The 15,879-nt window shown below is 41.7% G+C and overlaps 1 protein-coding gene across 1 annotated transcript; it reads left to right on the plus strand.

Moving 5' to 3' along the window:
* The first annotated feature begins 296 nt into the window (after window positions 1–296).
* On the plus strand, window positions 297–8,297 carry SLC30A1 (solute carrier family 30 member 1). The gene is made up of 2 exons (XM_067565408.1): window positions 297–1,154; window positions 6,580–8,297. Exons 1-2 carry the CDS (start codon window positions 542–544, stop codon window positions 7,479–7,481), a joined length of 1,515 nt encoding a protein of 504 aa, XP_067421509.1. The 5' UTR covers window positions 297–541; the 3' UTR covers window positions 7,482–8,297.
* The last annotated feature ends 7,582 nt before the right edge of the window (window positions 8,298–15,879 follow it).

The raw sequence follows: 15,879 nt of genomic DNA on the forward strand, positions 1-15,879 counted from the left end.
GGCCCCGGAGCGGGGGCGGCCGGAGCCAATGGGCGCCGGGCGGGGGCGTGGCGGGGCGCTTGTCGTGAGGGCCCCGCGGGCCAATGGGGGAGCAGGTCGGAGGCAGCCCCGCCCCGCCGCTGGGGCCGCCGCCAATGAGGGGCGCGCGCGGGGGCGGGCCGGCGGCGAGCTGGGGTTCCGTGTGGAAAAAGTCGGGGGCTCGGGTGCAAAGTTTGGTTTCAAACCGTCTGCAAAGAGCGGCCGAGGGGGAGTCGGAGAGCGACCGGCCGCCGGAGCAGCCCGACCCCGACCCCGACCCCCCCCGCCCCGCTCGTGCGCCGGCCGCCGCCGGTGCCGCCGCCGCTTCATTCATTGTGCGGGTCCCGCCAGGTGAGTGCTGAGCCGGCAGCCGCCCGCTGCCCCGGGCCGGCAGCGCCGCGTCTCTCCCACCTGCGCGGACGGGGCCGCCTGTCATCCATCCATCCATCCATCCATCCATCCCCCCCGTCCGGTCCGGGCGCCCAGCCTCGCCTCCCCGCTCGGTGCTGCCGAGCGCGCCAGGATGGCGGGCAGCGGGGCCGGCGAGCCCCGGCAGCCCCGCTACCGCCGGGTGCGGCTGATGTGCATGCTGGCGCTCACCTTCCTCTTCTTCGTGGTGGAGGTGGTGGTGAGCCGGGTGACCGCCTCGCTGGCCATGCTCTCCGACTCCTTCCACATGCTCTCCGACGTCATGGCCCTGGTGGTGGCCCTGGTGGCCGTGCGCTTCGCCCAGCGCACCCGCGCCACCCACAAAAACACCTTCGGCTGGGTGCGGGCTGAGGTGATGGGCGCCTTGGTCAACGCTGTCTTCCTCACCGCCCTCTGCTTCACCATCCTGCTGGAGGCCATCGAGCGCTTCACCGAGCCCCACGAGATCCAGCAGCCGCTGGTGGTGATTGGGGTGGGAGCGGCTGGTCTGCTCATCAATCTGCTGGGGCTCTGCCTCTTCCACCAGCACGGAGGTGGGGGCCACGGGCACGGGCACTCGCACGGCGGGAGCCAGCACCATCGCAGCGGCAGCCGGGGCAAACTGGAGCGATCTTCTGGGGAAGGGGATGCTGCGCTGCGCAAAGAGGAGACCAACACGCTGGTGGAGAATCGCAGCAGCTCCAATGGAGTCAGCCAAGAGAAGCTAGGTAAGCAGCACTGCCCCCACCCAGTAGGAGCCCTCCCTTAGCCTGAGGACTGGAGAGGGAAAGTCTCTTCTACAAATTTAGAAAGGGGGGGGGGGGGGGGGGGGGGGGGGGGGGGGGGGGGGGGGGGGGGGGGACTGGCAGAGACTGCTGTATCAGATTGGGGGATGGGTAGGGGAGAGAGCCACTTCCTCATTCTCAGAAGAGATGAAAGAGGACTAAGTAAGGGAGATGTGATTTTTGTCAAGTAATGTGGCAGTGGGGTAATGATATCCCATACTAAGTAGTGGATTTTGGAGGCCACCTGCCTGCTGGTGGGAGAAAGGCAAGAGACTCCTCTCTCAGCTACCAGTTTATGTAGTAATATCTTTGCATAGCTTTTCCTCTGAGGATTTCGAGTCACTTTACAAAGGTGGGCAAGTAGTGTGCCTAATTTATAGATGGGGAATCAGAATGAAGGAATCTCCGAATAAAGCCATACACACTGAAAAAGTTTCATCTGGTGCAAAAGGCAGCAGTTTTTCTACTTAGCAACACAAGCTACCATGAATATACTGCCTTAATGCTCTCTGCAGTGGCTCCCTGTTGAGCAGAGCAGAGTACAGTCCAGTGTCCCTGCCCTGATATTCAAAACCCGCTGTGAGATTGGCATTAGGTCCTGAGAAATTGCCTCTTCCACCACAAACGAGATGGGTACGTTCCACGGGAGCAATGGAAACAACCTCCATCGTGGAAGGCTCATGAGTGCAGGAGGCAAAACTTCCAAAAATGCTCAATGTAGACTATACAACTCATTTCTGCAAGAGATGAAAGCAATTGTGGACCTCACCACTTTAAGAAATAAGTAAAAGAAACTAGGTACACATTGCTCTTTCCCTCCACTTCTTAATGCACATCCACACAATGTCTGCTCACTTGCATGCACACACACAAACATAAATTAAACCCCCCTTAATCTAATCAAGATATTTCTCCTACAGGCTTTGCAACAATAGACTAAAAATAGAAATAAAACAAATAATTGGGATCTGCTCAGATTCTATAGTGATGTGGGCCATATAAGGACCTAATTATGTGGTTCTGGTCTCAGAGCAAGTCACTGGCTGAGTGGAAAGCATAACTTGTCTTGACTGTCTGTGCTTGAACCACTAGATAACATGGCCTTCCCTATACTGATGGAGAAAGGGGCATCTGTGCCTGTGATGCTTTTGAATTATTGGGATGAAATAAGGAGAACCGTCACTCTTAAGCAAAATGGGTCAGAGTTATAGGTGAACCTTGGCTATAGTTGCCATTCCTATATTAGCTAGTCAAGAGATCCACAGATCCGCAATACACTCATGTGCCTCCATTCTCTGACAACTTCCTTCCTGCTTTGTGCCCTTGTTTACTAGTCCAGAAGACTTTGGGGGTCAGAGGGGAAATGCTCCTCTAACAGACACCTGTTGTGTCAACAATGCATTACTTTACAGGCTCTTGTTCACAAAGTGTCCAGTGTAAGGTAAATCAATCAACTAACTGTTGTGTCGTTGGCCTTTATGTTGGTTTTTAAAAGATGGGTTTCGTGACGGTAAAGGAAGGTTGCTGTAGTACTTTAAGCATTAACTTGACCACTTAAGCCTTAGTGTTATATCACTTCCAAGATAAGTATCCTAGTTTCAACCACCGAGTTTCTCTGCCATTTATCTAATTAATATCTAGACCTGTGAAAAGTTCTCATTAAGGTGAGACTGAAGTCACACTGCAGATAAGTTTGTGACTAAGTTTCCATTACACTTTTTTTTTTTAAAGAAACTTCAACAAAACGAAACCTATTTGCCTAAAATTTCTCATGAGTGGTCCTCTGGCAGAAGATAACACTTGGATAATTGGGCAAGAAGTAGGTCATATGTGACATTATAAAATAAGAGGATTTCACTCTTCTTTGCCATGTCATAGAAAAATGTCTTTGAGAACTAGTTCCTTTGGCTATTCTTGTAAAGGGTGGAATTATTCGTCAGACCCATTGGAGTGCCATCTGTATTGAAATGCCACAGACAAAAGTGCTTCAAGATTTAGAATGCTATGCAAGATGTTCAGCTAAACGTGGGCGGAAGACAGCCAATGGAAATATCCTACAACAGGAACTTGCATAGACAGATGGACTCTATTTTTCTTTTTATGTGCGGGAGGAGGCCTGGTGGTTGGATATTTGGGCAGGCCCAGCCTAAAGTTGTAGTTACAATATATCTCATTTTAATCTATCACTCGCCATTAAAAACTACCAATTTTTTTCTGAGGTTCACATTTCCTCTGGCATTCCTGAAGGTGTCAGATTTGTCTACCCATTTTCACAGTCTCCTTGGTACTGGGTACATTGAATAATGCAGATAGTTCTCATTGTGGATGCTGAGTTCTCAGCTAATAAAAAGGTCTCCTTCTGAGACCATGAAACTTTAAAAAAAAAAAAAAAAAAAACCACTAATAGCTGAACTCTGCTGAAGAGTTAATAGTCCTGTGAGAATGTTATTGGGACTTGTAACTGCTAAGAGCCCTATGGAATATGTAGTTGGAGCTTTAGTGAAGCTTCAAATGGGGGAATCCTGGTGGCTTCGGGATCCACAAGTTATATAAATGAAGCTTATAACTTCTGGGAGGCCTAAAATGGGATTCTGAATATGCTGGATACAAGTTTGTAAGTCCTCTGAGACCCTCATTTGCAGCTTAATGAAAGCTATGCTTGCATTACTGGTGGAGTGTATAAATATCATGAGCATCATTAATGAAACATAGGATTTGTTAAAGTTATAAGCGGAATCTGTTCAGCCCTTTGAGTTATGAACATGGCTTTTTCACTTTAAAAATAATGAAAGCATTAGACAAAGCTTTATAGTTATGGAATCATGGTAGTGATTCTAATGGTGGTTAAAATTGTTATTTGCAATTAGTTAATGTTTACAAAGAACTTTAAATTGAAAAATCCATATATAGTAAATGCTAAGTAAGATTTGCTTTCTGTTTATAAGTTCAGTAATGTCCAGTAAGGAGCACTCACCAAATTTCTCAAATTATTTTACCCCTGAAATATTTCCTGTAAGGTTTCTGTTCAGAGGAGAACTTTCCTTAAAAAGTTTGGAATTAATCAAGCAAGACACTTTCAAGTTATTGGATTTTGGAAATATTTTTGTTTTGAGAAGTAATTTCTTAATTGAATTATATTTCACATGAATTGGTTTAGAAACTTGTTTTACTTTTTAGGTTTGAAGATGTGGTGCAACACACTTTTTTAGTAAGTTGAGTACTAAAATGCTCAGCTATACATCAGGAACATTGCAGAGTTCATAAACAACTTAACTAGTTTTATGGAACTTGTGGACAGCAGTGGATTTATGTGCACTATATTGGAAAACATTCTGATTCAAGGATGTTAAGAACTCTACAAGAGTAGCTTGTAAGTTTTGATATCCAAATAGCTCTGGCTCAAGGCACTAGGAACTTCACAAACATCCAGTGGAACTTGTTAGTGCCCCAAGACAAATCCCTCTGGTTTATCCTTTGTGCAGGCCTAGAAGTTCAATTTAAGTAGGTTTGAAGTGATAGATGATTATTGGCAAATGTTGGTAAACAATTTCACCACACACAGAAATCATCCATAGTAAAATAAATTTACAGATAGGAAAAGTAAGAAAAATGCTGCTTGAGAACTTATTAGAGTTTGATTTAAGGGTATTTACTGTGTATATTTTGACATGAGATGTTGAAAATTGTATGTGAACAGTTAAAACCTTATAACTTTTTGAATCTCAGTATCTACCGTCATGAAAATATTAATGTCTGGACACCTATTGTCGAACCTCCCATAACTTCCCATAGTTGTAAAAATTTAAATTGATAAAAATAAAAATGCTTAAAAATAAATATTGATATTATCCATCAAAATGGTTAGGAAAAAAAATCAAATTCTGCAAAGCCTAAACTTAAGATATCTCTTGGTTCTAGTGAATGCATTGGTCCATGTCACCCAAACCTGGAAGTCCTCTTTAGATTCTCTGGTTAGCTTGCAGAAAAGAGATTAGGAATTAGTGTCTATAGAGTATTTGAACTTCTGACCTCAGATGTTGCATCATTAATTCTAATATAAAATGGAAAAGCCATTCACATGGCTTAAGAATTATTAAAGCTTTATTGCCATCCTCATAAACTTTCAAAACTCGAGGGAACAAGTAAGGACATTATAAAATCCTTAGTTGTATGCAGTGTTGTAGCTGTGTTCATCCTAGGATATTAAAGAGACAAGGTGGGTAAGATAATATCTTTTTATTGGGCCAACTTCTGTTGGTCAGACAAGCTTTCAAGCTTACGTAGAGCTTTTCTTCAGGTCTGGGAAACAGAAGACATCTGTGTAAGTTCAATAGCTTGTCTCTCTGACCAACAGAAGTTGGTCCAATAAAAAGATATCTCATCCACCTTGTGTCTCTAAAATCCTTAGGCAGCTAAAGTTAAGTATATCTTTGACAGAACCTCAATAGAATATTGTAGTTTGTAAAATTGAAATGCTTGGAAATCAGAAAATTCAGTGTTAGTTTTCCATGAAAATACTAATTCTTCCTTGTTATACCTGAACACCCTATACCTCTGAAATTTGTTGTAACCACTACATGCCTGCTATACTGTCATAGGTCTCTTCTATACTAGAAAACATATAATACTGGGGTTTAAGTATGACCACCTGATAAACATAAAATATGATAGCCTTTGTCCATGCTGAGTACTAACATGTCTAACGTATTTAATTTACACATGTTTTAACACTGTCATATCCGAGTGCAGGCAAACACTAACAATCTATATCAACCAACTGCCCTCTATGTATGAGCCATCTGCCTGTCTGTCCCACTAGGTTCTTCTGTGGCCCCCATTTTCTGAGTACCTTTCAAAATGATAAAATGTACATATGTGTATATTTCTTTCCCTTCTGATCAGCAGTGACCAGACTTTTCCATAGTTATTGTGGAAGTGCTTGCCTGGCTGGCTTGCATTTTGTGCCTTTTGCTCTGAAAGTAGTGAAGTTTGTAGTCATCTCATTCAGTTCAATCTCTTTGAATAAACGACAACATCTTTCCTTTTACCTGTTTTATACGGACTTGTCCCTTTCCTACTTTGTGTCCCTTTCACAACTTACTCCATACAGATAATTATTAAACATTCTTCTCTATCCATTATAAGCTACAAGAAATTGAATTACTAGGATATAACTGTAGGTGAGTTGTGCAGTGGTAGATGATTTAAAAAACAAAAACCTAAGTGAGATCACTTTACTACAATATTTCACTGTAGTAATGTGATTTCTAAACTTACTCTGAGTTAATACTATGATATAGTAAATGTTTAGTCTATAGTACCTGATATTGTAATAGATCATGTAACAGCTTCACTGTTTTCTTTGCAGGTGACATGGTGAAAGATGGCAAGGCAGAACTACAAGTGAATGGGAGCATTGGTCATCACTCTCTGGACCTTGAGGTTGAAGAAGACTCCAGTGGACAGCTTAACATGCGTGGAGTTTTTCTGCATGTGCTTGGAGATGCCTTAGGTTCAGTGATTGTAGTGGTGAATGCCTTGGTCTTTTACTTTTCTTGGAGTCCATGCCCCAAAGATGGGCCCTGTGTTAATCCATGTGTCAATAGCCATTGCGTGGAAAATGCTACTGTAGCCCCACTGCTTGACAGTCTTGAGGCTATTCATATAGCTGGTCCCTGCTGGGTGTTATATTTAGATCCCTCTCTTTGTCTGATAATGGTTTGTATACTCCTTTACACAACTTATCCATTACTTAAGGAATCTGCCCTTATCCTTTTACAAACTGTTCCTAAACAAATTGATATTTATTCTTTGAACTTGAAACTACGTAAACTTGAAGGAGTGGAAGCAGTCCATGAACTACATGTTTGGCAGCTGGCAGGCAGCAGGATCATTGGCACTGCTCACATAAAATGTCATGACCCTGCATCATACATGAAAGTGGCAAAGCACATTAAAGAGATTTTTCATGATGAAGGGATCCATGCCACTACAATTCAGCCTGAGTTTGCCAGTGTAGGCTCTGAAGCAGGTGTTGGCAAATGCGAGTTTCCCTGCAGGACTCAGTGTGCTCTGAAGCAGTGTTGTGGGACAGCAGAAAGTAGTACTGAAAAGAAGACAGAAAAGACATCTTCAATTGCTATTTCATGCTCAGAAATAATCATTGAATCTCCGCACCACAAAACTAGGAGGACTAAATCTGAAAGTATACCTGCTGTTAGGCTAGAGGCAGATGCTGACCCAGACACAGAATTTGAATCATCTTTGTAATTCCCAGAGTTGTGCTGTTTGAGTTTTGATGGCTTCAACTACAGCTTTATTGCAAGAGGAAGAGACTGATATTTGAGATACAGATTTGTCAAGCTGTGTAATTGCTGAAGTCCCTGTTCTTGTCAAATTGCTAAATACAGAATGCTTGTTTTAAAGAACATAATAGCATTGCCATAACACAATGTGTTTGTGTTGACTTTGTAATGAGCGGCACCAGAAGTGTGTCAATGCTGTAACAAATTCAGAAAACTAGTATTAACACGTCAGCAGAGAGACTTCTGTTGTGCTTCAAATTAAAATGTTTTCTCCCCTGAAGAGCTATTTGAGGGATAAGTAAATCAGAACTTGGTTTGTGTTAGACTTCTCTTTGGAGCCACCCTTTCCCTTAATATTTGATTTGTAGATATTTTAATATATTTGTTTGTTTGTTTGTAGCCCATAAGAAAACCAAAGTTCATAGAATGTTTTTAAAGATATAACAACTTCAAACTAGAAATCACTTTGTCAGTTTCACACATTTTCCTTAAACCTATACAGTGAACAATGAGAGTACTTTTCTAATGGATTTATTGCATAGCATAAATAGTAGCATATTTTAAAGGAAACATATCACATGATTGGTAGAAAACTGTCCAGTTTTTCCCCCACTGTGGCTATGGGGTAATTAAAATTGGCTGTTTGTTTTATTTAAAAAAAAAAAAAAAATCAGTTGTGAAAGTTATGTTCTGTTAAAATGTAAGTTCAACCTTCTGTATGCTCCTCTGATCAGACTGAGAGATGAAGTAACCTATAAAATAATTAATTGTTGGCTAATTCATAAAATGTGCATTCAGTGTCCTTCCTTCTTCACAAGTTGAGTTGCACTCTTGATTTCATTAGATCATTGTATAAATGTTAGAATTTGCAAGAGCCCTTAAGTTCCAGTTTTGTAACATTGGAGTTGGAGTTTTTATTTTAAGGACATTTATTTAAAGGAGTTGGTGTTTATCATAGTAATGCCAGCTAGCACTGCTAAAGTGGAGGGTTTGTAAACATTGACATATTTCCTGGGTTTCAAGGCTTTAAATTATAACTGCAGTAAAAATTCATTTGGATGAAATTTTGCTGATAGTCTCAATGCAAGCAGTAAGTACTCTTCACAGTGGGTGAAATCCTGACTTCATTAGGGTCAGGATTTCATCCAGTGTGTTTTACCCTTTTAAAGTAATATGTCAAAGAATTTTACCTATTGAATTTGTAAATATTCAGTTTAAAATGTTTAACTCAACTAAATAATAGACTAGATCTGAAGAAGCTGTTACAGTGTGCCATCAACTCATACTTTCTCAAGAATTGGGCTACTGATTCTCTGAGACAGAAGGTTATTGGGGAGAACAGAAGACCATATAAATGGGGACACTAAGGGAATTTGATTCCATGCTGAGAGTCATGTTCCAGGCCAAAATTTACCCTTAAATGCACCTTTGGAGTTACATATATACAAGAGAAACAATGTTTCATAATTAAGCAAAGGACTGAGAGTTGGAAGATCTGAGTTCTTTTCCCAAGTCTGCCACTTATATTTTGTGACCTTGGGCTAGTAGCTTAACCTCTCTCTGCCTCATTTTACCTGTTTGTAAAATGGGGATACCTACCTACCTCATGGGGTATTGTGAGGTTTAATTCATTAGTTTTTAAAGACCTTTGAGATCTTTTGATGGATGGCCCTATAGAAGTGCAAAGTTATAATATTGCTTGTTTTCCAGCAGTGACTCTTTGTACATATGTGCTGCAATACCCAGGCACAACAGGATAATTTAAGGACAGTTTTGGCCTTATTTATGAATTTCCTGCATACTGTGTTTTTAAGGTCTTTAACAGTATTTAAATTAATATATTTTATATTAAGAATGTTTTGGTTACTGAAGGAAATATATCTTTTTTCCCCCCTCTCAAATATAGAGCTCACTAATTTGTACTTCTCTAGTAAATGTTCCCTATAATATTCACTCATAAGTGGTTCACAACTGACTGGTGCCCTTCCAGAGGGAGACTGTGCCTGGTTGTGACAGTGATTTTACTCAGCTTCTCAGCAAAGCATTTCAATGAGGTCTTGCATTAAGGTTGTTTGTTTGCAAAATATACTACCATACATCTACTAGTATGCACTGAAGCATTGTCAGACTGCACCTCTGAAATCAACAAAGTGCACTTGAAATGCCTATCTTTGCTTTTTTCACTGAAAACTGTTTCACTAACTAGTATGCTTAATAGTTTGCATTTGGTCTCTCAGTCACTAGTGGGAATTGGCAAGTACTTGCTGTATAACTATCACTAGCAAAATATAAAACTACAGTTTATTACCAAAAATATAGTAGTATTGAAAGTCATGACACTGTTCTCCTTTCTCTTTTATAGAGAAGTCCTGACATGGTTGTCATCTTTAGGTAACAATAACAGATAAATGTATTTGAAGAGGTCTAGAAATGTAGCCACTAATTCCATTATAAATGTTTAATCTGTTTGTGCCAGAAAGTCATATTTTTCTAGTGCTACGTCGATTTCAGGCAATAGCTATCTTTAAATAAAAGGAAAAAAGCTCCCCCCACATGGTCTTGAGTACAGAATATATTCAGTTTAAGTCCAAGGTAGGAGTTGTAGAGCAATGGGAGTATGGTTTGTACATTCATTGTTGCTGTAATGAGCCCAAACTGTAGCCTAATAACTTGCAATACATCTCAGTCTTTTAATCTAATTTATGCAGACTTGATTTAATTCTGAAGGCCATAAATCCAGAATACTGGTAGCTTTCTTGAATTACTGCATACATTGTCTTTTAAAGCATGAAATTAGTGAGTCTCATATGAATAAGCACTTCAAACGTCGGGGAGGAAAGCAGCTAATTGTCTGTATTGTGCATTCCTGATTTTTTTTAAAAATAAAAACATGGAACATTGATTTTTAGGAAAAAGGAAACTAGTACTTCAGCATCTCAGATTTTGTTTATGCTTCCCATGAAATGTTTCAGAAATATATCAAATGTTGCTTGGTAGAGTATCTTACATCCTGGTAAAACGTTTCTTTCAGAAATATACTTAACGTTAGAGTCCACTTCTTAGAGGTGTGTAGTAGACAAATAAAAGTAGATCCGAATTGAGGCAGCTTGAGGGAAACTATGTAAGGGCTCAATACTGCAAACATTTATATTCATGAGTAGTCCTGTTGAACTCAGAGGGACTATTTATGTGGGTAAAGCTACTTGTGAGTAAGTGTTTGCAGGATCAGGCCCTAAACATGCAATAGGGGCTATGGCTTTTCAAAAGAAGCCTCAAAAGCTAGGTGCTGATTTTTAGTGATAAGTATTTTAAAATCAATATAAATCTTGAAATGGGTGGTACTGTAGTTTTTTTCCCCTCAAAATTATGTTACATAGGTCAGACTGGCTTTTAACTAAACTTTTAACTCTGGGTCTGACTTTTTTCAAAGGCATTGTACACCTGGCGCCCTTTGACTTCAATTGGAACTGGTTTTGCTTAGTGCCTCTGAAAACTAGGCAATCAAAGTAACTCAGTGGGGAGTTGAGAGAGAAATCACATTTCTTTCTAGAATTCACATTCTAACCTATTCTGCTATAGGGAACTGTCTGTCTGTCAATTTTTATATCTAGACTTCCTGAGTTTCTTGTGGTGGGAATGAGAAATGCTCTTAACTGTTTAAGGGTATTTTAAAACCGCATATTTAAACATACTGGGTTTATTTTGTAACACAGGATAAGTTATTTAGCCTTTTTAGAATTCTAATTTTGATGTTGCTTAGTCAGGTCTGTGGTGCTTAATTTGGCCTTTTTACTTGAACCTTTTATTTCTTTCATGGATGGAAAGGAGTGGGCTCTTTGTGTGCCTAGGTTGAGATAATCCTGAAGCTTTCCAGGCCTGATGCAGCCTTACTGATAACAGGATGTCTGATTCTTCCTTATGACCTTTAGTTTGTGAGATTGATTGCCTGTATGGGATATCTTTCCATATTGTACAAATGTGAGCCTGATACCTTTTCCATTCGTTGTATATCTGTTTATTCATTTAAAAAAATGCATCACAACACCTTTAGGCTATATTTCCCCAAAGCATGTGGGTTTAGCTAGGATTCTTTTCTCACACCAGGAGTTTAATTTTGTAACTACTGTTGAGACTACTTACTTGACATGTTTGTGCCTATTGTCTAGACTTCATCAGTGAAAATTGGGATTGGCTTCTATTAAATCAATGTTAAAAGAAACAGCATATTATAAAACAGTAAAGTCCTGAGAAAAAACATATCTATTTAATGTGAAGCACTTAAATATTCTCACTGTTCTGCTTACAAATTCAGCTGCTTGACCAATAGCAGTATACTTTTATATCCATCCAGTCTTTTTAAAGATATGAACATTGTAAGTAGACACAAAGTTAGGAAGTCCATTGTAAAACCATATTATCGCATCTCCTGTCATGGTTTCTGGTGCAAATATATGAATACTTACTGAGTTAGTATAATCACAATAAAACAAAGTTCAACGTTTTTCAAGAAGTAGTCAGTGTTTGAGTAAATCTTTGAATATCAAAATCTGCCCACATCACTGCATAACAGTAGTCAAACCTCTAACACATAGGCATCTGTCACATTTAAGGTAGGCTTGCTAAATCTATGGCATACACACTTCACTTTACTTTTAAAGCTTGCAGACTTTAGTTACTTTAGCACATAAAACACTTTACTTTGTGTTCTATAGTTTAAATTTTCAATCCAAAAACATTGCAGTCCTAAGGCGTTGTTGCTAGAAAAGGAACTGCAGCAAAATATATGTAGGGATCATTAATAAGTTATAGGACAAGAATGCTCTTAAGTTCTATCTTGAACAGCACACTGATATGCAACAGTGTGTATTTCATGAAGCCTTTATTTTATGCAACCTTAGTGTTTGCATGGGGAAAAAGTGATGCAGTTTTATGTGGTTATCATCTTCCTAACTACAGATATGTATTTTTGGGTTCTTTTACTTTAAAACATTGTGATGCCTATGAATATATGTAATAAGAGTGTACATCATTTTCCAAAGCTGTTTCTACCTCAGTATGAGGCTTTGTGGACTGTTCATGTATTATAAATGTTCTATGAGACATGCTATTGTGTTTATTTTTTATAAAGTTCAGGGGGTGTTGGAAACTACCTTTATAGTCCTGGGGGGTGGGTGGGTGTGTGTGTGTGTGTGTGTGTGTGTGTGTGTGTGAGAGAGAGAGAGAGAGCGCAAGAGAGAGAGCGCGAGCCCTTCATCCATGCCATTCCTGGGTTGTGACCACCTAACCTAAGCAGGGTTGAACCTGATTGCTATTTAGATGGGCGACCTGGTGAAAATCCTTATGTTGCCAGAAGTGGTGGTGATTATATATTAAGAGGATTATGTATATGTATCAAAATTGTGCCAATGCTCTAGCATGGTGATAGGGAACACTGTTGTAGTTGTGAAGGTACAGAGCCTTGAGCTCTTCAGTTCATGTAAAAAAACCAAACACCCCCCCCCACCCAACAAATTATATAATAAATACAAATTTTAGAAGAGGGCTGTCAGCCCTGTTCTTCAAACTTTAATTCTCCCTGAAGTCTCAGTTGGGTAAGGTGTTCACTTGGTGTTCACCCTTAAATTGTTGGGTAGTCTTTTTTTTTGCTGTAATTAGTTGCTTTCTCCCATTGTGGACATGGCTCTATTTCAGTGGTGGGTGAAGTATGTATATCTGAGTACATCCTGCAAATCTTTGAAGTATTGTCATCCATCTAGCTGAAAGGGGCAACCAGTGTCACTTGGTTGGAGATCTTAACCTTTTTTTTTTCTACATAGTATATCTGACAAATATGGCATTACTCCCACATTCCTGTTCAAATATATAGTTACTCCTAACTTTTTTCAAAGGTATTACATGGAGTCTTAACTACTTCTGGTAGTTGAAGGGTGGGGAGGAGAAGGCAGACTTACTGCCATTTGTGCCTTTTGAACATCTCCCCTATATGTAAATGCACTGTACAGACATTAATGACTTAATCTGCAAAATAACCCTGGGAAAGGGCTGAGCATTATGTGTGCTTCAACTTTGAAATGTATTGAAAATTCTTAGTGTTGTGTTTCAGAGAGAACTTTTTTGATGCCAGGAACCATGGCTACATAGAGTGAGTCAAAACTAGTGAAAGAAGTTGTCTGATTAGTGTAGTAACATCATATCAATAGCATGTTATTGCTATGAGTACTTGAAAAATTAGAGGCCCACTAGAGCTGTACAAACCACTCAGACTGTGTCTACACTGCAGGATGAAGTCGACTTACCTAAAATCGACTTTCACCTGCCAATTTTTAGAAGTCACTGGAGTGTGTCCACACCATACCCCTTGTGCTGGGCTCGTGCGTCCACACTCGCCACACTTGTGCCGACAGTCAAAGCAGTGCACTGTGAGTTGCTAGCCTGCAGTGCAACTAGCCGCGGGGGCTGTTGGGACGAGTTTCATTGTCCCATGATGCAACGTGCCTTCCCCCCTCCCTTATTGCCCCCTAACAAACAACAAACCAGTTTTCGCGCCATTAGTTTATGCTGCGCGCTCACCATTGCTGCAGAGACATGGAACCAACTCAACTCTGCACTATTATTGTGAGCATCACAAATACATCGCAGCTTATCCTGGAGTATTTTCAAAGGAGAACCCGAAGCACAGGCAACAGCGTTGTCCCTGAGGCTGCCCTGCTACAAGCCATCAAGCGGAACAATTCCTGATTGCTGCAGGCCGTTATACATCATCTGCAGTCCGTGGAGCGATGGTTCTTGTCTCGGGAAACAAGCACAGACTGGTGGGACCACATGGTTATGCAGCTGTGGGATGATGACCAGTGGCTGCAGAACTTTCACATGCGAAAGGCCACTTTCCTTGTACTTTGCGTGGAGCCAAGTCCCTGAAGCACGTGAATACTTGCTTGAGACAAGCTCTGATGGTGAAGAAGCGAGTGGCCATCGCTCTGTGAAAGCTGGCAACCCCCGACTGTTACCGCTCAGTTGGGAATCAGTTCGGAGTCAGTAAATCTACAGTGGGAGCTGCCGTGATTCAAGTGTGCAGGGCCATCAATAGACTTCTGCTATGAAGGGTGGTGACTTTGGGAAACGTGCAGGACGTAGTGGATGGGTTTGCCGTGATGGGGTTCCCAAACTGCAGGGGGGCCATTGATGGCACGCACATCCCTATCTTAGCGCCTTCCCACCTAGCAACAGAGTAACTGCAAGAGTTACTTTTCCATGGTGCTGCAGGCCCTTGTGGCTCACAAGGGTCGGTTTACTGACATCTATGTGGGGTGGTCTGGAAAGGTGCAGGACATGCGCATATTTAGGAACTCTGGGCTGTTCTCTAACATGCAGGCAGGCACTTCCTTCACAGACCAAAAAATTCACATCGAGGATGTGGAAATGCCAATAGTGATCCTGGGGGATCCTGCTTATCCCTTGCTCCCTTGGCTAATGAAGCCATACACAGGGCACCTTGACAGCAAGAAGGAGCGTTTTAATAACAGGCTAAGCACTTGCAGAATGGTGGTGGAATGTGCTTTTGGGTGTTTAAAGGCCAGATGGAGAAGTCTCCTTACTAGGCTGGACATGAGTGAAAAGAACATCCCATCAGTTATACTGCGTGCTGGGTTCTCCATAATGTGTGTGAAGCGAAGGGGGAAAGGTTCCCCCAGGATTGGGCTGTGGAGGCAGAGAGACTGGCTGCCAATTTTGAGCAGCCAGATGGCAGTAATACACTCAGAGCCAACCATGGAGCGCTTCGCCTTTGGGAAACATTGAAAACCAGGTTCGGCAATGAGATGCAGTGTTTTCTGTTGTATGTTTTGTGCCTTTCCTTACCATCGCCCATACCATCGGTTTCAATCCCCTCCAAAGCCCTCCCCAAACAAGCTATGAATTAATAAAGAGACACGTATTGAAATGATGCAAACTTTTATTTATGAACATTCAAGTTGGTGGGGGCGCGGGGCCAGTGTGTTCATTCACAGTCTCAAGGAGTAGCATGGTTGCTTGCAGGACAGTTGTCAGTGGGCTGCTGCAGCGGTCTGCTTGCCTCCACCGGGGTTGAGTGCACCACGTACTGCAGCTTGGCCAATCTCCTCCATAGGTGGAGGAGCGTTCTGGAGGGGCTGCAGTGGGATTCTGTTCGGCTGCTGCTGCTCCTGAAGCTCCACAAGCCGCCTGAGCAGGTCTGCCTGATCCCGCATGATTTGCAGCATCTCCTGCTGGGTACTGCGATCCGGCTCCTGCATGGCTCTTCAATTCTCCCTGTCCATGTTCTGGGACAAGGTCAACCACCATGCTCGGAGCTCTGTCTCAGCAGCCGCAGAGGCATTCATGAGCTC

Source organism: Emydura macquarii, unplaced genomic scaffold (genome assembly GCF_026122565.2).
Source record: "Emydura macquarii macquarii isolate MOO-44397 ecotype Brisbane River unplaced genomic scaffold, CSIRO-AGI_Emac_v2 contig_2676, whole genome shotgun sequence".
Lineage (NCBI taxonomy): Eukaryota > Metazoa > Chordata > Testudines > Chelidae > Emydura > Emydura macquarii.

Coding starts and splice junctions, on each gene's coding strand:
- SLC30A1 (XM_067565408.1), top strand. CDS start 542: ATGGCGGGCAGCGGGGCCGGCGAGCCCCGGCAGCCCCGCTACCGCCGG. Junction 1,155..6,579: donor AGTCAGCCAAGAGAAGCTAG/GTAAGCAGCACT, acceptor TTTTCTTTGCAG/GTGACATGGTGAAAGATGGC.